Source organism: Alnus glutinosa, chromosome 6 (genome assembly GCF_958979055.1).
Source record: "Alnus glutinosa chromosome 6, dhAlnGlut1.1, whole genome shotgun sequence".
Lineage (NCBI taxonomy): Eukaryota > Viridiplantae > Streptophyta > Magnoliopsida > Fagales > Betulaceae > Alnus > Alnus glutinosa.
Window position 1 is genome coordinate 27,992,437 of NC_084891.1, and position 19,373 is coordinate 28,011,809.

General features: G+C 36.5%; 3 protein-coding genes and 1 long non-coding RNA gene across 5 annotated transcripts; 3 read left to right on the forward strand and 1 right to left on the reverse strand.

Moving 5' to 3' along the window:
- The first annotated feature begins 1,353 nt into the window (after positions 1-1,353).
- LOC133870096 (thaumatin-like protein 1) lies at positions 1,354-4,112 on the forward strand. The gene is made up of 3 exons (XM_062307142.1): positions 1,354-1,726; positions 1,813-2,488; positions 3,774-4,112. The coding sequence occupies exons 1-3, from the start codon at positions 1,657-1,659 to the stop codon at positions 3,970-3,972; spliced, it is 945 nt and encodes a 314-aa protein (XP_062163126.1). The 5' UTR covers positions 1,354-1,656; the 3' UTR covers positions 3,973-4,112.
- A 673-nt stretch (positions 4,113-4,785) lies between these two features.
- LOC133870095 (endoplasmin homolog) lies at positions 4,786-10,942 on the reverse strand. Its single transcript, XM_062307141.1, has 15 exons — positions 10,788-10,942; positions 10,535-10,652; positions 10,268-10,421; positions 10,094-10,174; positions 9,643-9,754; positions 9,424-9,550; positions 9,191-9,329; positions 8,012-8,129; positions 7,642-7,844; positions 7,331-7,546; positions 7,062-7,227; positions 6,659-6,803; positions 6,390-6,540; positions 5,825-6,229; positions 4,786-5,260 (listed from the first exon to the last, which is right to left on the reverse strand). Exons 1-15 carry the CDS (start codon positions 10,852-10,854, stop codon positions 4,979-4,981), a joined length of 2,484 nt encoding a protein of 827 aa, XP_062163125.1. The 5' UTR covers positions 10,855-10,942; the 3' UTR covers positions 4,786-4,978.
- Positions 10,943-11,273: 331 nt separating this feature from the next.
- On the forward strand, positions 11,274-16,077 carry LOC133870177 (uncharacterized). Its single transcript, XR_009900654.1, has 4 exons — positions 11,274-11,549; positions 14,729-14,778; positions 15,280-15,448; positions 16,053-16,077. It is a non-coding gene; the product is annotated as an uncharacterized LOC133870177 (long non-coding RNA).
- A 3-nt stretch (positions 16,078-16,080) lies between these two features.
- On the forward strand, positions 16,081-17,690 carry LOC133870176 (uncharacterized). Of its 2 annotated transcripts, none has more exons than XM_062307236.1 (2): positions 16,081-17,040; positions 17,207-17,690. In XM_062307236.1, the coding sequence occupies exon 1, from the start codon at positions 16,663-16,665 to the stop codon at positions 16,987-16,989; it is 327 nt and encodes a 108-aa protein (XP_062163220.1). In that variant the 5' UTR covers positions 16,081-16,662; the 3' UTR covers positions 16,990-17,040; positions 17,207-17,690. The 2 variants fall into 2 exon arrangements, with proteins under 2 accessions (XP_062163220.1, XP_062163221.1); XM_062307237.1 differs by having other exon boundaries at positions 17,227-17,690.
- Positions 17,691-19,373: the final 1,683 nt, after the last annotated feature.

The window sequence follows — 19,373 nt, forward strand, 5'->3', positions numbered from 1 at the left end:
TTTGGTGGAATAAATTGAATCACACCAATTAATTCAAAAGATATTGCTCCTGCAAAGCTGATTAAAAGAGCTTCAATTGATAAGCCTAATCAAGACTGGTTTCTCTGTACCAAATCCATCTTATATGCTAACTGAATCTTAATTAAAAGCCCACTTACAAAAAGAAAAATAAAATAGTTGTCTTAGAAGCCCACTAATACACATAATCATCCTTATATTTTTTATTTTATTTTTTTTCATTTCTGTTTAATTTCTCTTATGTATGATCATCATCTCAATTTATCTAATTAACCTAATTTCATGTGGCATTCACTATATTTTCTTCTCTGCGCTATCAATGTTGTCTATTATATCCAATTGAGTTTCTTGTACAATACATGTAAACTTTTATCCTCAATTGAGTTTAAATTTCTCACACAGAGCTTGGAATTTGTGTGTTGTGGACACTAGCCGTTAATCTCTTGTATTTTCCTTTCTCTCCTCGTCTCAATTTATCTAACAGGATTTATTGAAGAAAAAAAAAAAAGATAATAATTATCCAATTAAAGATAGGAATTTCTGAATATGCATGCAGATTCAAGGCTTTTTACTAAAACTCCCAAGAAGTACAATTAGAAAATATTATTTCATAGACTAGTAAATATATGACTAATGCATAAAGCAGTATTTTTCCTTGCCTTTTTTTTTTTTTTTTATATATATATAAAAAAAAAAAAAAAAAAAAAAAAAAAAAAAAAACACGAAATATCGGTAATAATGTTTCAACGCACGAAAACGTCTCTCATGTCTCCCAATTGCTGCTTAAATCATTAAAAAGAGGCAGGTGCAAAAATATTACGTTCCACCTACTTCAAAGAGAAGGAAAATAGTAATGATGGGGAGAAGTCAAACTCATTGATCTTTTTTGGGGTCGGGTTCTGTTGCCATAAACTTTAGAAACATAGAAAGTGGAGCTAGCTGTTTAAATCAATCCAAAAAAAAAAATGCAAAAGAGAATAATTAATGTGTATCTGCTTGAACTCCATGTCCTAACTAAAGATTAAAAACTTTGGATCAAATAAATCACACTTTTGACATGAAACGTCGTGTTAAATTGTTAATTACTTTTCACCTAATTAGTCACAAGTACGCCCCCACAAGTCCTAATGGTGGTTTCCCAGTATACAAAGCGAATCCCGAAGAAATTTTTTCCTCTGATCCGTTGCTCTCTTCTCTCTCCCTAGCTACGTGAGTGGTTTGACCATCGTAGATTACTTTGGCCGGTGGCTTTCCTTTGCTTTATAAAACGGTAGAGTTTAATATTCCAGCTAGCTTCCATGTATTATATATAAATATATAGAGAGAGAGAGAGAGAGAGAGAGAGAGGTACTCCAGACCTGCGTACACCAATCTCTTTCCCATCAGTATCCTCTCCTGCCATTTCCACTCCTCGCATAAAAAGCACTCCCTCCATTGTATGGGAGAAAAATCCCACCTATATCTTCATACATCTTCTCCCACTCCTATCTTTCAATCATATAGCATAACCCCACATTTGACATTACCCATCATCATCTTCGTCTTGTAAGCAACCATTAATGCAGCTTTTCTTTCATTGGAGAAAGATCTAAACACCACCCAATCCCATTAACCCCATATTCAATATATTGTTTCCAAATGGATCTCATTATGTCATGCAATTGTTCTGTTTACATCAGCCTCATAGTTTTGATCTCATTTTGTAGAGGTAATCAATTTTTAAACGCTTCAAATTTTGCATTATTGACGGTACGGTGATCGTGTAAACCTTATAGTGGGCTTTTGTTGCTACAGGTATATCAGGAGCTACATTTACGATAATAAACAGGTGTGAATATACAATATGGCCTGGAATTCTAGCCAATGCGGGTAGTGCCAGATTGGACAGCACCGGGTTCGAGCTCGTGCCGGGCGGGTCTCGCTCATTCCAGGCCCCACCCAACTGGTCCGGGAGATTCTGGGGCCGCACTGGTTGTACATTCGACCCGAACACGGGCCAAGGAAGCTGTGTCACCGCCGACTGTGGGTCCAACCAGGTCGAATGCAACGGTGCCGGAGCGAACCCGCCAGCCACACTTGCGGAGTTCACAATCGCGCCGGGTAATGCCCAGGACTTCTATGATTTGAGCCTTGTAGACGGGTACAATTTACCCATGGTCGTGGACGCGAGTGGCGGGTCGGGTGCATGCATGTCAACAGGGTGCGTGACCGACTTGAACCGGCAGTGCCCGAACGAGTTACGGGTCGGGGACGGTGTGGCGTGCAAGAGCGCGTGTGAGGCCTTTGGGAGCCCCGAGTACTGTTGTAGTGGCGCGTACGGTTCACCGGATACTTGTAAGCCGTCGATTTACTCGGAGATGTTCAAAGCAGCGTGTCCAAGATCGTATAGCTACGCGTATGATGATGCCACAAGTACGTTTACGTGTACAGGGGCAGATTATACCATTACATTCTGCACTTCATCGGCAAGGTAAGGATATGCAATATATCCCATTAATACATGTCTTCTTTTTCCTTTTCTTTTTTTCTTTTTTAATTTTCACATTTTCACATTTATTCTTCTTTTATTATATGATTATATGTGATGCTGATGAAGATGAATTCTGAGATGAATCTATCTATTAAGTGTTGTCTTCTTTACGATTATCCTCGATCTTCAGCTTTCATGCTACTTTTTCCTTGCTTTTGTGTACCACAAGCTAACAATGATTGGTGTTAACTTTTTTTTTTTCTAAGCCATTGGTGTTATCTTGTGAGATACATAAAGGTGATTGCCAGGTTACATGTAAAAACAACTGGACCATTCAATCTCTCGTAGTGTAATTTAATGTCGGATTTGATTTTTCGAACCATTTTTATTCAGATAGTTAGTAATTTGAACATAAAATGTGAATAAAACTTTTATAGGGCTCACCTGTCCCAACAAGTAGGTAGATTGTTCGAGACATGTTTGGACAGGTGGGCCTTATAGAAACTTTCATATTTACTGCTTAAATTACTAATAATTCGGACAGCAAACTTTTTTAGAATCTCTATCGTATAATGTCTACTATACAATTCATTTCAAGTGGAATTGGGTCTTTGTCTTTAGCGTTAGTAATTATTTTTCTGTGAGAAAAAGAGTTAAAATATTGATTTCATCTTTTGGATTGGGATTTGGTGCAATAAGTTGTTTGTATTGCATGCAATACAAGCAGTTCATGTGAAAAGCTGGTGGCCCTTTGTTCATGTATATGTTTGGACAGTCAAAATAGGTGCTCAAGCAGGTGAGAAGCCAATTTGTCATCTCACACGAGTTGTCTATATTGCATACAATCCTGACAACACATTGCACCCAATCCATGTTTTCATCTCCTATTGAAGATGAATCGGCGATACATCAAATCAATGATTATATAGATAATCATAACTTATAATTTAATTTTTCAATAAATAAATTATATGAATAGATCAAGTTGATCAACGCTTACACGGTATATTTAATAAGGTTTGATTGAATTATATATAATAGAGTCATCACTTCTAAATAAATTTTTTATTTGATCTAGTACAATTGATGCATGAGATGACGGCACATTTTAAGTTAGACGTACATAACTTGTTGAAATGGGATTTATATATATTTTTTTTTGGAATTTTCTGCTGAAATTATTTCACTTGTATTTGGTTTTCCAATTTAGACAATATTTTATTGCTATGGCATGGCATTTTCAATGAAATATGAGTAACATTCTTTCAATTTTGTTTTTCTACAGCCAAAAATCTGCATCTCCAACAACAAGCACAACAAATAGCTCCGCCTCCGGGACTGAGTCACAGGAGGTGCCAAAGGAGCTCAACACTCCATGGTTGCCAGACTTTTTCACGGGAGACTCATCCAAGACCCTTTCTTCTTCCACTTCAGTCATTGCTTCTGTGGCTTCGCTTCTCACCCTCTTTTTGCTTTATTCTTAATTAGTCTCTCTCTCTCTCTCTCTCACTCTTCGGAGCTTGGGGTGGGTGTTGTAAAGCCCAATTTTTGAGGCAAAATGTATAGATATTTGGGACTTCAACATATATATATATATATATATACTTTGTGAAGGATTTGTTAATCGTTTATACGACAATTGAAGTTAGAAAGAAAAGGCTTAGAATAAAATTCCATTATTCGAACCGACTCACATGTGCTGCAAAAAAAATGTTTGCTTAGACTTTAATTCCGCGTATATTGCACTGATTGGTGGGCAACTGCTAAAGTAGGGTAGCTTTGCTGGAACTGCAAGCTTTCTAGTTTCTAGTTATGTGGCTTTGGGAGCAATACTGGCCATGACTATAGTTTCGCTTTGTCTCCACTAAAAAAATGAATGGAGATCTTCCTGTGACGAAAGAAACGGTAAAAAATAAATTCTATTTATACCGTTTATTTGTTCATTGGAGATCTTCAGTGAATTTTTTCCTGGAGACAAGCCAAAGTCGATTTTTATTTCTTTTGATTAACTCCCCCATCTACGCTTGTTCCATTTCTTCTTCTAAAGACCATGAGGTTTACGAAAATAATCATTCTCAAAGAGTCCCAAAAAGCAAGGAAATCCATAGGTAAGCTGAAGGCCTACGGCTGTTCTTGGACCGGCCCAGCATGATAAGGGTACGGACCTAATGGGGCACTCATGGAAGCTGCAAAAGTCAATGAAAATGCAACTCTAATAATACTGGCTAGCATGGTACCTCAGCAAATCGTTGCCAAAGAAATCCAAGATCACAGACCTAGATAAAATGATAATACTATTTCGCAGAAAGATGAGCATCATAATCCTTAAATTAATTAACTTGGTGGTAGGGGCAAAATTCTGGGTTATATGATTACAGTACATCTATATGATCTAATGCAGTGTCATTATGTTTCAGTCTCTTGAGACAGCCTGAACCACGGGGAAAAAAAAAAAGGGAAGAAGAAGTGGCCCCTTCCTTCAGAGGCAATCTACAACTCATCCTTGACGGCAGAAGTCTCTGTATCTGCATCATCCTTGGAAGCATCATCTTCAGCCTCGGGAGTAGCTGCAGCTTCTTTTGTGTCAGTTTCGGTCTCAACTTCTTCGGCGTCATCTTCCTCCTCGACTACTGCATCAGGATTGACTTTTAGGCTAGACTTCACAGAGTTGTAGATACGAGATGCAAATTCATTAGGATCAGTAGGCGTGAAGCCACTCTCCATGAGTGCGGTTTGGTACATAAGTTGTGCTGTTTGCTTTATACTCTCGTCCTGAAAAGCAATCCAATTGTGTTAATTAACAGACTAGCAAAAAAAAAAATTAACATTTAAAGAACTGCTCTAGATTCCTGCATTACCCTAAGCAAAAACAACATATTCACTAAATATTCATGTAAATTCTTCCGACGAGAAACCAGAGTGACTTCCCTAACATGTACTCACAATCGCAAACACATTATTTGCAACAACATCTCACTTTCCGACAATAACTCCAAAAGGTTGGTGACTCTTTTGGAAAAAGAGAAATGCTACACTGACGTTGCAATGAAAATTACCATCGGATGCTACGTGTACTTTCATTCATTATTTCATTCAACGGTGATTTTCACTGCCACATAAAGAAGTGAACACAGAGTATGTGAACCACTCCTCTTGGAAGAAATAGTAAGGAGTTTTACACAGGATTGATGAAAATCATGCGGGCAAGATGACGAGCAAGCCTAAATCTTCACTACCGTTAAGATGCAAACATGAGCATTCATTTGCCTTATCTGGATTTCCATATTCAGCTTTTCTAAAATATAAAAGAAATGGGGGAGAAGTTTTAAAATGTACCTCAGGGTTCTCCACCACTCTCTCCCGGAGTCCCTTAATAATTGGGTGCCTTGGGTTGATCTCGAGCACCCTCTTTCCACGCATATATGCCTGCTTAGCAGAATCGGATAAAGTCTGAGACTGCATGATCCTCTCCATGTTTGCACTCCATCCATACTTGGATGTCACAACCACACAAGGTGTGTCAGCCAACCGGTTGGATATCTTCACATCATCAACATTCTCGCTTGAAAGAGCATCCTTCCACCACTTTGTGAGCTCCTTGAACGACTCCTTGAGTTCCTTGTCTTTAGAGTCTTTCCCAAGTTTCAGACCCTCCTTAGATACATTCTGGAACTTTTTGTCTTCATAATCCATAAGGTATTGCATCAGGTATTCATCAACTGGATCAGTGAAGAAAATAACCTGCGACAATATGAACAAAACAAAGTTTTTTTTTTCCCACATCAAGATCAGGGGAGTGAAACCCAAAATAACAAGTGCAGATAAAATGGGGGAAGAATTTCCATATATATTTAATGAGAATCTATAGTGAAAGACCAAATCTTTTCACAATTAATTGTACCTCATAATTTTTCTTCTTAAGCCGCTCGAGGAATGGAGACTTTTCCAATTGCTCCTTGCTGGATCCTGTTATGTAGAAGATATCCTTTTGCCCCGATTTCATTCTTGAGATGTACTGGTCCAGCGAAGTCAATTTACCATCTGACTTGGTGCTGTAAGAGAGTTCAAAGACCAAATAAGTCCCCCAGATTCCCAGAAAGAAGACAATGGCATTCAAAGAAAGGGCAGCCGGAAAACTAGAATGAGTATACATAAAAACAAAGTAGATACCTCTCAAATCTGAGAAGTTTTGCCAATCTGTTCCTGTTAGTTGCATCCTCAATAATACCAAGTTTAATGGACTTGCCAAACTCATTCCAGAATTTGGCGTATTGACCTTTCTTCTCATCATCACCATCACCGGATTTTTCAACCTCTGCTTCTCCATCAACCACAACAGCCAAGCAAATGAAAATCAGCAAAACTTCATAAATCATTTCAAAATTAGCAAATAATAGACTAATAAATGTGAATTGAGGGACAGAAATTAGCCAGTTCACTGGGGATTGCAGGGAACAAAACATCAATGGATTGGCGGCTGATCCAGTGGATGAGCATGACACAGCTTTAAGTTGATTATCAGAAACAATAGAAGAAACTGTTTTCAGAAACTTAGAAGTTATTCATAACATACCCTTTTTGTCTTTGTCATTGGATTCATCTGGATCCTCATCAGCAATTCTACGGATCATATCAAGGGCCTTCCGGATGAGTTTCTTCTTGATTGTTTTCAAACTGCTGTGTTGTTGAAGCATTTCTCGCGATACATTTAGTGGTAAAGTGTCGGAATCAACAAGACCCTGCTCAAAATATTAACCTATTTGAGAACCATAACTAGAGCCACATTTCTTCAGTTTCATTAAAATAAACCTAATAGCAAGAATCAATAATTCCCTCGCTTACCATTAAAAAGTTTAGATACTTTGGCAAGAGCTCGTCAAATTCATCTGAGATGAAAACCCGTCTAACATACAACTTCAAGTTGGATTTTTTTGTGTTATAGTAACTCTCGTATAGATCATGAGGAGCCTTAGGAGGCACAAACAAAACAGCCTTGAACTCAACATCGCCTTCGGCTGTAAAGTGACTCCACGATAAAGGCTTATCCTCACTGAAATCCTGTTGAACAACACCAAAGGTACAACTAATAAAGCGAACTAAAAACTTTGAGAAGTCACTTAAGTGTCCTGCAATTACCAAACATGGCAAATTACCTTGGCAAGAGAATGGTAGAATTTGGTGTAATCTTCCTCTGTCACCTCCTTTGGACTCCGCAGCCATATAGCCTTAACATCGTTCAGAAGCTCCCACTCAGAAGTTGTTTCCTTAACCTTCTTTGTCTTTGATTTTTTCTCAGCATCTTCACCTTTCTCAGCATCCTCATCTTCCCCTTCTTCCTCAGAAGAAGTGCTTTCGGCTGCTCATATCAGTGGAGTAAAGAGAAGGGAATCAGTGTAACAAAAAAAGATGGAATAATTGTGCGTAAGATAAATCTTGGCTACCAGCACTAAGGTCTTAAAATACATACATAAACATAATATATATATATAATATTAACATTTTGGGCATTTGAGTAATGCATACATTGTTCCTCTTCATCGCTGGATTCATCTTCATCAGCTGGAACCTCCACATCAACTTCTTTGGTTGACCAGATATAGATGGGGAAGTTGATAAATTCAGAATATTTCTTCACCAACTCCTGTGAAAAAGAACCATGACATGTTATTTTAATGTCAACCGAATATTAAACCATAACTGACTACCTAAGAAAACATAAAAAGGATCTTTCGTAATAATATAACAAGATAGATTGAAATTAACATAATTCAAGAAAACAAGTATCCAAACTTTATAAAGCATAAATTAAAATGTCATCAGAAGACTTGATGAATTCAAATGAAGACAAATAAAAAGTGTTAAGAAGAACCCAGTGGAACTAGCTACCTTAAGAATGATATAATTTAAGAATTTTGAAGCAACAAAATGCGTAGAGAAAATGTCACAAACCACAAATTACTGAATTATTGTAGTCCATTTTAAACAACACAGAACACTAACATGTTTGATTTTTTCAAGGAGGGTCTAATTCTAGAGTCTACACTCAGAACAATTAGAGAATCAATGTGAATGTTTTCTGGTGGTTTTGCAAATACTAACAGTTTCGGACTAAAAAGGAATTGGCAGCAATTAATATGGCAAAGGCATTAACAGCGCAGTATCCAGGAAGAATTTATGGCAGGGCACCAGTGAAGCAAAATAACATTGTTAATGACTGAAACAAAAGTTTAAATGCCAAAACGCTACCAAACATCAATAATCACAAAAATTCTAGAGAGATTAAGGAAGGACCAATTGACCACTACTTTCTTTAGAGGCAAAACAAATCAAAAGGAAATGAAAAAAAAAAAAGTATGAAGTACAAGAGCAACATAACAATGTTTTAAATCATTAATTAGAAACATATCAGAAAGTTTACAGGTACATGGAAGATCATAGCCATCATACACAACGGAGACAAAAATGAATATCCAACTACATGAGAAGCGATGAAGCACAGATATTAGAAAACAAAGTGCTTAGCCTCTAGCCATGAATGCACTAATGCATGACTCTTTTCTTTTCTATCTCCATATATGGTCGTATAAGTAGAAAGAAAGAAGTGATCATCATTAGTACAAGCAACACAAATATCAAGCGTCATAAGCAACAACAGAAAAGGCAACGAAATTGTTTATGACCAAATATTGCCAACATACGCACTTTGAGTTTGCTCTCCTCCAAGTACTCCCCAGCTTCATCTTTGAGATGCAATTTAATCTCGGTTCCCCGTCCTAGGGGTTCATTCCATGTATCTTCGGATATGGCAAACGCCCCATCAGCCTTTGATTCCCACACGTACCTGAACACCAGACAAACAATTCCATTAACGGTTACGTTCATTCACTTCAAGAGCTGGAGATCAATTAAATGCCACATTGATTCAAAAGGCTTACTGTTTGTCATCGTTGTGTTTGCTGATGACTTCAACGTAGTCAGCAACAAGATATACAGAGTAAAAACCAACTCCAAACTGCCCAATGAGATTGAGATCTCCACTTGTCTGCATTTTCTCCACGAAGGCTGAAAGAAAAAAGATCAACCCAAATCCACATAGTTAACAACCAACTCTAATAAAAAACAGAACTTTACAGGACTTAGCATGGCATAGATACCTGAAGTTCCAGACTTTGCTATGGTACCCAAGTTCTTGATTAAATCCTCCTTTGTCATACCAATACCTCTGTCACGAATTGAAAGGATTTTCTTCTCTTTGTCTAATTTTATCTGCATTATATCATTTCACATGTTTCAGACAAATAAAAAAGGCGTTCCATATTCAGCAATACATGTACCCACTTTCATCAAATTATTTAGAATTTTTCTTCTCTCTTTAGCGCAAGACTAAGAGTGCGATTGACCCCGCAATTTAGCAGGTCAAAGTTCATTTTTAAAAAATAGCGGAAAATTGAAAACAATGGCAACGATTTGAAAGGCCAAACTCCAATTTAAATAATGAACCACAATTTTACCAAAATCTGCACATTTTGAAACTGCTGAACCAAACGGACTATAATTCAATGTTTTATTATCTTTAGTAATTTAATATGTGGCCAAATTACTGACCTGGATGTCAAGCTTGGTGTTATCTCCTTCGCCCAAAATCTCTTTTTCGGTGAGAGAAAGGAACCTAATCTTGTCCAATGCCTGAAATTGAAAAGTAGAACGGTTTTGCATAATTAATATTAAATCGAAATAATAATTATCAGAAATAATGTGGTTCACAAAACACAATCTTACGTCAGAGGCGTTGGAGATCAACTCCCTGAGGAAAATGTCCTTGTTACTATAGAGGGAGTTGATGATAATATCCATGAGCCGAGACACCTCAGCCTGGAACTGAAACTTCTCCGCGCTGTTGCGCAGCGATCTATTGGAGATCGACTCCGCTTCCCTATAACAATCACAGTTAATTTTTATGCTGTGAGACACACAGTGTGCGCGTGCGTGTGTGTATGCACGCTGTGGAACTGGAAGTGAGGGTTCATGAATAACAAAATCACAAACCTATTAGCGACATCAGAGTCAGTCGATAGGCCATTTGGTACAGCACCGATCTTATCCTCCACCTTGGGCGGATCTACAACCTCATCCGAAGCCTCTGCATTAGCTTGCAACCTCCGACCTACACAACCAAATCCGATCAACAAAACGGCGTGGTTTAGCAGCACAATAAGATCAGCTATTCAAGATCCAAGGAAAAGGTAATTTATTTCTCTACGATTAATGGCTGAAAAGAGTGAAATGTACCCTAGCGTACCTTGATCTGGGAGGATGAAGAGGAGGCAGAGTAGGAGCAGAGCGGAAGGGATCGTCCACTTCCTCATCGTACTCTAGAACTTCCAGTAGCTGCGCTCAAAGAAATGCTAAACCGCTTAGATTAGCCACGGCCTATGGGTACTTCATTTGCTGTGGGTATATATAGCTCCGTTATTGAAGCGGAGACCGTGATTTTCACGGGGCCTTGACTCTCTTAACGAATTACGAGTTTCTGAGGTGTAAGGTGCTTCGGATTGGGTCTATTTTCCCAGCGTGGATGATCCAGCGGCTGAGGATTTGTTAAGCGAAACGTGGCGCGATGTTATTGGATCCCGTTTGTTTTCTCGACGTGGAGAAATCGAAAGGGCGGAGGACGGCCCCACGCGAGGACCTATAAAGTAAGTCCACGTCCACTTGACCGACTTGATTCAAAAATCAAAATGCGGATGATCGAACGATTGGGTTTTGTTCGTGGGACGTGGCAGGGATTTCCTCTTTGTTGGTGGAAACGTGGCACGGTTTTATTGGGGTTTGGTCTCAAGTTGACGTGGATAAATATCCGCTCTTGATAACTCTACACGTTTGTTTGGCTGCCTTCAATTTTCTAGTATTTAACGGGGAGATCCTCCCAATTCCTAGTTCGTGCCTTTTTTGCCTTCCCTTTTTTCTTTTTTCTTTTTTAATGCTAAAGCCAATCTAAACTATAATAAAAAGAATGTCCCCGTTACTCGACGAACTCCTCGTGATTCATGAATTATGATCGGTGTGTTTCATAAACCTTTTTTTTAAGGAGGAAGTATTTTTTGTGTTTTAATTGAAAAAATTGTTGTGATATAATATAAATCTGAAAATAATTTTGAATTTTTTATAAGTACTTTTTAGTTTTTAGTATGTTAATATTTTAATTTTATTAGTAGAAAGGAAAAAGATTAGGCGACCGAGCCGGCTTTTAAGTATAGACAGTAACTACCAATTTTAAATTTTTACTTGACTCGGAAACTTTTGTTGCGTTTGGGTATTGAATTTTGAGAATTATAATTAAATTCTAATTCTATTTACAAATATCGAGGTAAGAAATTGTGTTTAGGTGTTGAATTTTGAGATTGAAAAATATTATATTTTAATGGTAAGAAATGATTGATAGTTTAAAAAGTTGTGTATAATGATTGGTATTTTGAAAAGTTGTGTGAAATAATAATTTAAATAATAATAATTTATTATATATTGATTATTTAATTAAAAATAAATAAATAATTTTTAAAAAAAAATTAATTGAAATCAAAATTAAAAATTTAAAAAAAAAAAAAAAAAAAAATGAAGCAAGGGTGGCTGCCAACCAGCAATGGGGGTGGCCGCGCGCCACCCCCAGAGGAGGTCGGGGGTGGCCGCGCGGCCACCCCCAGTGGTCGGGGGAGGCCGCGCGGCCTCCACCCAGGGTCGGGGGTGGCCGCGCGGCCACCCCCAGTAGTCGGGGGAGGCCGCACGGCCTCCCCCAAAGGGGTGGCTGCCGGCTGGCAGCCACCCCTCTGTTTTTTTTTTTTAATTTCTTTTATTTTTTTAAAAAAAATTATTAATAATAATTTTTTTTATTTTATATTGATTTAAATTATTAATATTAATATTTTTTTAGTCAACTTTTTCTGCGCCGGGTCCCACCAGTAATTTCAAAATTCGGGTCAAAATCCGGGTTTTTGGGCGGGTGAGTGGGTTTTAGAAAAAACTCGGATGGAATAAAATTTCATTTCTAATGCCAAACAGTTCATAGCAACTCTTTGCCCATTCACTTATTTTCTTTTCTTATTTTTGTCCTTTAATAAGATCTAAACTGAGGAAAAATCATTTTATGGTAAAGATTATAATTTACATATTTAATGATAAATATTTATATAGTCATATGATATATATGTTGTCACAATATCTAAATTTTTTAAATAACATGACACTATAAAAATTATTAAATATAACAAAAACAAAATATTGACATTAAAAATCATAATCCATAAATATCACTATAAATGACTTAAAAAAATTCAAGACTCGCTCTGTATAAGTTAAGAAGCACTTGGTTTAAAAAATTTCTATATAAACCGCTTTAAATTATAATCGGTATCGTCCTCAAGGGATAGCTCAATCGGTTGGGGACCACGTCTTATGAAACGAAAGTTACTAGTTTGAATCTCTCGTCCCCCTCTTGTATAGATATGTCAAAAAAAAAATATTAGAATCGGTATGATTTGCTTACACGTAGACATAATAATGCTTTTCCTTAGACAAATTATGAAAAATTACTTATTTAATTATTGTGGTTCTACAGCTAGGGCAGTTAATTGAGCCAGGCTGCTTGGGAGATTGGCTTGGTTCGACTCATAAAAAAAATTATTTGGTCTTAATTCGATAAATAAATGAATCGTTCGTGAATACAAAAAATTGTTTAAATATTAAAAAATACACACTCATATAAATTCAACTTGGCTCATATAAGTTTGTATAACTTTATTTTTACAAAGTTTTAGTTTTATTTTAATTTTGTAATGAGAACATCTTAAGTAAAAGTAAATTCTCTTCATAATATAATATATATATCTTGAATTATTATTAATGTGAGTCTAGTTTTAGAGATATGTGTATTTGTGTATGTAAATCATGAATTTAATATTCAACTTAATTTATTTAATTAACTCAAATAATGAAATTTTAACAATAATTAATTAACTAATGATTATTATGGATTTACAAAAAAAAAAATCATCATAGTTACTTTATATAATAAATAAACAAGTTAATTAAACAGCTAATAAACAAATTTGAATTATTCAAAAAAATAAATGAGCTCAATTTGGACAAAATATCTAATTTCATGATATGTTTGAATTTAACTCGTGATCAAAATAAAATAAAATAAACCAAACTAAAATATTAAATACTTGACTTAGCTGGATTACGTATAATCCTACACAGTTATACCCTACTGATCCATAGGCTTAAAAGATCAGATAAGCTATCCGTATCCGTATTATCTCATTTGGAACGATAGTTTCATTATCAAAAAATTTTCTTTTAATATTTCATCTCATTTGGAACTAGTTTCATCTTATTTGGAACGATAGTTTCATTGTCAAAAAATTTTCTTTTAATATTTCACGGGTAGCAACGGACATGCATGTCTGAGAATGCTAACAATGGAAGGAATTTTACAAAGTTGTAGAGATTTTGTTCAAAGTAAATGAAAATAGTTTAGTAAATCAGTGTATTGGAAGAAGACATATGTGGATTTGAGGAATCGCACGCCTGACAAAGTTCAATTTCCTAAGAATGTGTGGCCAAAGATAACATGAAATGGAGATTCATTTCAATATAGCTAGATGGCATTAGAAAAGTCTAGAAGATATGTATTTCATTTGTTGTGTTGTGTTTAGCATAATTTGTTTTGTGTAGAATATAGTGTGTTTTGTATAACAGTTAGTGGACTATTGTGTTAGTTAGAGTTGGTTGTTCTAACAAAATAAGTAAGAAAATGTTAGTTTTAAGAACCATGTCATTCAAGTAAAGTCTTGCGAGAACGTCGAGAAACACATAATTCATCTAACTCAAATTTCTCAATTTTAGTACAGAAACTGAGATTTTTTATTTTTATTTTTTTTCTTTCAAAAAACTCTTTTCAATTTTGCTTATTAATTTTTAATTTAAAGGGAATAATAAAAATATCAAAACTGGTTTATGTTTAATTTACTTAAAATTTGCCTTAATATATATTCATACTTTAACCCTTACTTAAAAAAAAAAATTATTTGACCCCTCCCATTAAAATGTCTGATTCCGTCCCTGCATGAGCCCATAACCAATCTTTGATGAAAGTCATAAGATTCACATGTGAATTCATGTTATAGACTGATAGCTAATTGAGACATGGCATTATTGATTTAATTCTCATTAATGTTACAGCCAATCGTTGATTCATCATGCCGTCAACCATATGTTCTTGTCGCCTTCTGGTAATTCTCATCTTACTTATTAAATTTATTTTTTTAAAAATAAAAAATAAAAAAAATCAGGTACTATGGTCCATGGATACCCTTTAGGGCTCAATATGTGGGCCTGAGCCTTGCTGGGCTAAATCCAAGTACTGAACATGTCTGAGTGGCTACAAGTGAGCAATCGAGCACGTCCATAATGTAACAGCCCATTAGCCACAAAGACAAAGACAAAAAATAAAAAAAATTTGAAATCCATAATTATATGTTTGTTATACACAATAAATTAAACGGAACCAAAGATAACCTTGTCATGTTAAACGACCATGATTCTTGGAAATACAAGCCGTTTGCTGAGCCTTTTTCTTTTGGATAAGTTGATATATTATATTTTTATTCTACAACTATCTCACAATACTAATATGATAAAAAAATAATAATAATTTATAGCATTATTATTTTCATTTTGATATTGAGGTGTGAGAATATGACGTCGCACACGGATGTGGGCATTTTATACAGGAATGATGTAATTTGATTTAGAAGCAAGTGATACATCTTTCTTATTCACAACAACCGTCCATGTGACCTACCTACCTTGTTTACGATGCGTGAAGTTGTTGGCATGAACCTGCCAATTCATGCATATGATAGCCACGCACTCCCATGAGCTTTTGCATATTTATTTGAGGTTGGATCACATACCTTGAATCGTTGTGCCCAATTTAGATCTCAAATATTGGTTGCCTTTTTTGCCTTCCGAGAATGATACCCTTTGTTGTGATTTTTTATTATTATTATTATAATAATATGTCAAAGAAAAACTACAATCAAGAGCAATAAAACATATAAAAAATAAAACTGGACAACCCAACAATAAACTTTAAAATAATCAAAATAAACAAATTTTTTTAAAAAAAATGCATTAAAGAAATGATGCTACCCTATAAATTATTGGCACGAACAGTCAAAAAAATGCCACCAATTAAAACGGTCAGACAAGGCACAAGAATGACCATAACCGTACCCATACTTCCGGTGAAAGAATGCATAGCATAAATTCAATTCTAATTACAATCGAATTCATTGGGATTGAACATATGTTTCTAACTATTAACCAATTCTCTCTCCATATTTAACCGACCGAACAAAATTAGACTTAAATTGTTTTGGTTAAATTTTGGACTACATATTTTTCTCGTTGTTAGTTTCTGACCGAATTGATCTAATGTAAACACTTTTGGTGCCCAATTTGTATACAACACTATGGTTATTGGTTCCCCTCCATGATTAAGTTCGGAAGAAGAAGCTTTAAGCAACATCAATTCCTAGACTTCGATCGGAGCTCAACTACAAACTCGTGGCCCACCAAGGAATGTACTAAAAATGTACGTGGCTCAGATCAGCTCGTTTGGAGGTCCATCCTCAATTGCCACCGTTCACTACGAAGTAATGATTAAGGCGGCCTTTCCTAGGACGACCATTCACAAGCTGACAGGCATCGTGGAAACGACACCGTTACTTTACCAAGCAAAAAAAGAATCAAATTACGGTACTGCCACGTATTCAGGGTTACTACATCTCCGAAGAAGTGAGGACACGTGGCGCTATCTCGTTGGGTTTCGCAAAATCGGCGGGTGTACGAAAACAAAGATACCTTCCACTTTCCCTTTTTAAGAAAGAAAAGAATGAAGATGAGGCTCGTTACGCCATTACATCAAAGCATTCAGTCCAATCCCATTTTCGTAATTAGACTCCGTAATTAATACCCAAAACATTCTCAGGACTCATTAGATTTCTTCCAAGCCCCTCTAGATCCGTTGCTTCCCTCTGCTTTCACTCCCAACTACCAAAGTCTCCCAATTTTTCCTCTTCCCAAACTACCCCCAAGCTTGTACGCACCAGATGGCGTTATCTGACGCGGTTGTGGGGAACTTGACGACGATCTACGTGGCGGTGATAGCGGGGATCAAGGCCTACGGGTTGGTCTGTGGGCGGAGCTTCGGTGCTGGGTTTGTGCTGATCGTGTCCACCGCCGTGGTGGGCCTCATCTTGATCGGGACACTGACGTGGGACGTGTCACGCAAGGCCTCGTACGCGGTCTCGCGCGAGCACGTCCACAGCCACGAGATGTGCAAGGGCGGTATTTGCTGGCACGGGGTGGCGGTGAAGTCCCCGGCGTCGCAGGTCCGGTTTAGGCTCCCACAGCAAACCCAAAATGGCCCTTTGTAAAATGAATTGCATAGAAGGGAAAAGGGAATAAAAGTAATGGTTTTGTACACTGTAAGATACACAAATCTTTTTTGTTTATTTTGTTCTTTGTTGGTGGTGTTTGTAGGTTAGGTACGAGGTGTTTGCTTTTTTGATTGAGAGAGAGATACTGTACATGTAATAAATGAAATCACGTTTGTACATGAAATAAAGGCTCCATTGTTGTTTTGCTTAACAGACGCCAATGTTTTCATGAAGGATGAGTGAGCGCACACGACTTATCTTCACTGTGTTCGAGGCCGAGAACATGCAACATAACGGGGAGCGGAAGTGGCATGAAAATGGCGCAGTCGTTGTGTCTTAAATAAGATTTTTGGGCGACGACCTCTTTCAAAACAGTCCTATTGATCTATCCCTTTATACTGGGTTCGAATTGTAACATCACAATTGGGGCCACTGCCCAGGCCACCCATCAGACTATGAAATGGTCGGGACAGCTCTCAATTTGGGGAGGAATTGGTTGTGATTTCGGTAGGTATCGTATCGATTGGCAGCAAGATACAAAATGGTTCCTGGGAAGATTTGTTTGTTTTCCTTGTTTCTCTCTTCTCGCTAATGCTAGTCTGATCTGAATATCAACTACTAGAAGAAACTTGATGTTTTTCTATTAGAAGGTCACCTTAAGGGATGTAAATAAAGGCTCTAATTAAGGGGACCCCTTATGCTTAAACCAAATCATTAGATCAATTGCCTGATATTGTTTGTTTTGTTAAAATGACATTTCTTGTATATATACTGATCGACTCTGATAATTTTGTGTTACTTAACTGGGAATGATCTTCTTGTAACGTAAACATAAAGGATAAGGTTATCATACATTTTCAAATTGCTTATGGACAACATAGAAAATCTCCTAAATCTGTCATGTTTGAAAGATATATCCAATCCTACTATGCCAACCCCTTTAATCGCGTCAGCAGAGGCCAATTGGCTTTCTTTGGCTGCACGCGAAGCTGAATAATTTTTGTTGGGAAGCATGTTTGAGTTGTTTCAATATCACTAATAATTTTATAGATAAAGAGAGAGGGATAAGAATCCTGTGTAATTTGGTTGCTGTCCTGAGTAGTTCAGAGTTGGGGCAAGTGTGCTCCACAACCCTGTACTTGTGTCCAAAATCTCACCCTCCCTGCATCGAATTATCAGAACTTTTATTTAAGAAGAAAGAGAGGGACGAGAATTCCGTGCAATTGAATTGTTACATGAAATTCGAGCACTTTCAGGTAAATGAAAATTGCATGATCCACCTATTGTGGATAGTTCGGAGTTGGGTTGTGACTCACGAACCTTTTCTTTTCTTTTCTTTTTGAATTTAATGCAATTTAAACAACGAAATGCAAGAAATTTGAACTCGAGAGCTAAATGGAGAGTCAAATGTGTCTCATATTATATGCACGAACCGCTTTCCGCGTTGTGAAAGGACTGGTCCTGATTAGAGGGTGAAAAGTCTCTTGCTTTTCCAAAGAAAAAATTAATTAGAGTTTTCATATGTCCCGTTCTAGAAGTAAGAAGTTTTTCTTTGGATACAATTGGTTGGGAACGGCCAGGTCTACGGCTAATTACTATGCAGCATGGAAGAGGTGGAGATACGATTATCATCATTTACAAATAATTATTTGAATTTAAAAGAATTCAGATAGATAATTGTGAGAAACTACTTATGACATTCACCTGATCAGATAAGTGATTAGACAATCTAATTTCTATTTAATCAAGTAAGTTCTATAAATAATTTTTTTTATAGTTATCTATCTAAATTCTCTTATTTTAGGATAAATAATTATAGAAAATTCTAATTACTGATCGGTGAAGATAAATAAGGTCTCGTAACTCGTAAGGCAATTGAGGCATTGAGGCTGCGAGACGTCCAACGTAGATTTTCAAAATGAGTGGCCAACAATTTATTAACAATTGCCAACAAAATTGGCTACCCCTGGTCCCCTACGAGCGTGGAGGTGACAAAAAGGTCATTAATTGAATTTTGACTTGATACGCTCGGAAAAGTAAGCAGTCTTTGTTACGACCAACTGGACCAAGACTTGAATAGGTCTTTGAACTTTGTAATCCAACGGTTGCCTTCCAAGTTTTAAATTTGGAGAGTGAGACCCAACTAAACCTAAAATCTTTAATTGTTTTTAAAACAAAAATATTAACAACTAATTCAATACATAAAACACTCTTAAAATTTAAAAGCATAAAAACAATTTTCACAATTTGAGAACACTCTTCAAACTCATTTATTGTACACATTTTGTATAGGCTGACGTGGTATGTTTTAAGTGGTTTTTTTTTTTTTTTGGAAAATCATATTTAGTCCCTGACTTTTCATCTGATTTTGATTTAGTTCT

Coding starts and splice junctions, on each gene's coding strand:
- LOC133870096 (XM_062307142.1), top strand. CDS start 1,657: ATGGATCTCATTATGTCATGCAATTGTTCTGTTTACATCAGCCTCATA. Junction 1,727..1,812: donor TTTGATCTCATTTTGTAGAG/GTAATCAATTTT, acceptor TTGTTGCTACAG/GTATATCAGGAGCTACATTT. Junction 2,489..3,773: donor TTCTGCACTTCATCGGCAAG/GTAAGGATATGC, acceptor GTTTTTCTACAG/CCAAAAATCTGCATCTCCAA.
- LOC133870095 (XM_062307141.1), bottom strand. CDS start 10,854: ATGAGGAAGTGGACGATCCCTTCCGCTCTGCTCCTACTCTGCCTCCTC. Junction 6,541..6,658: donor AAACTTCTCAGATTTGAGAG/GTATCTACTTTG, acceptor ACTCTCTTACAG/CACCAAGTCAGATGGTAAAT. Junction 5,261..5,824: donor GAGTGGTGGAGAACCCTGAG/GTACATTTTAAA, acceptor ATTGCTTTTCAG/GACGAGAGTATAAAGCAAAC.
- LOC133870176 (XM_062307236.1), top strand. CDS start 16,663: ATGGCGTTATCTGACGCGGTTGTGGGGAACTTGACGACGATCTACGTG.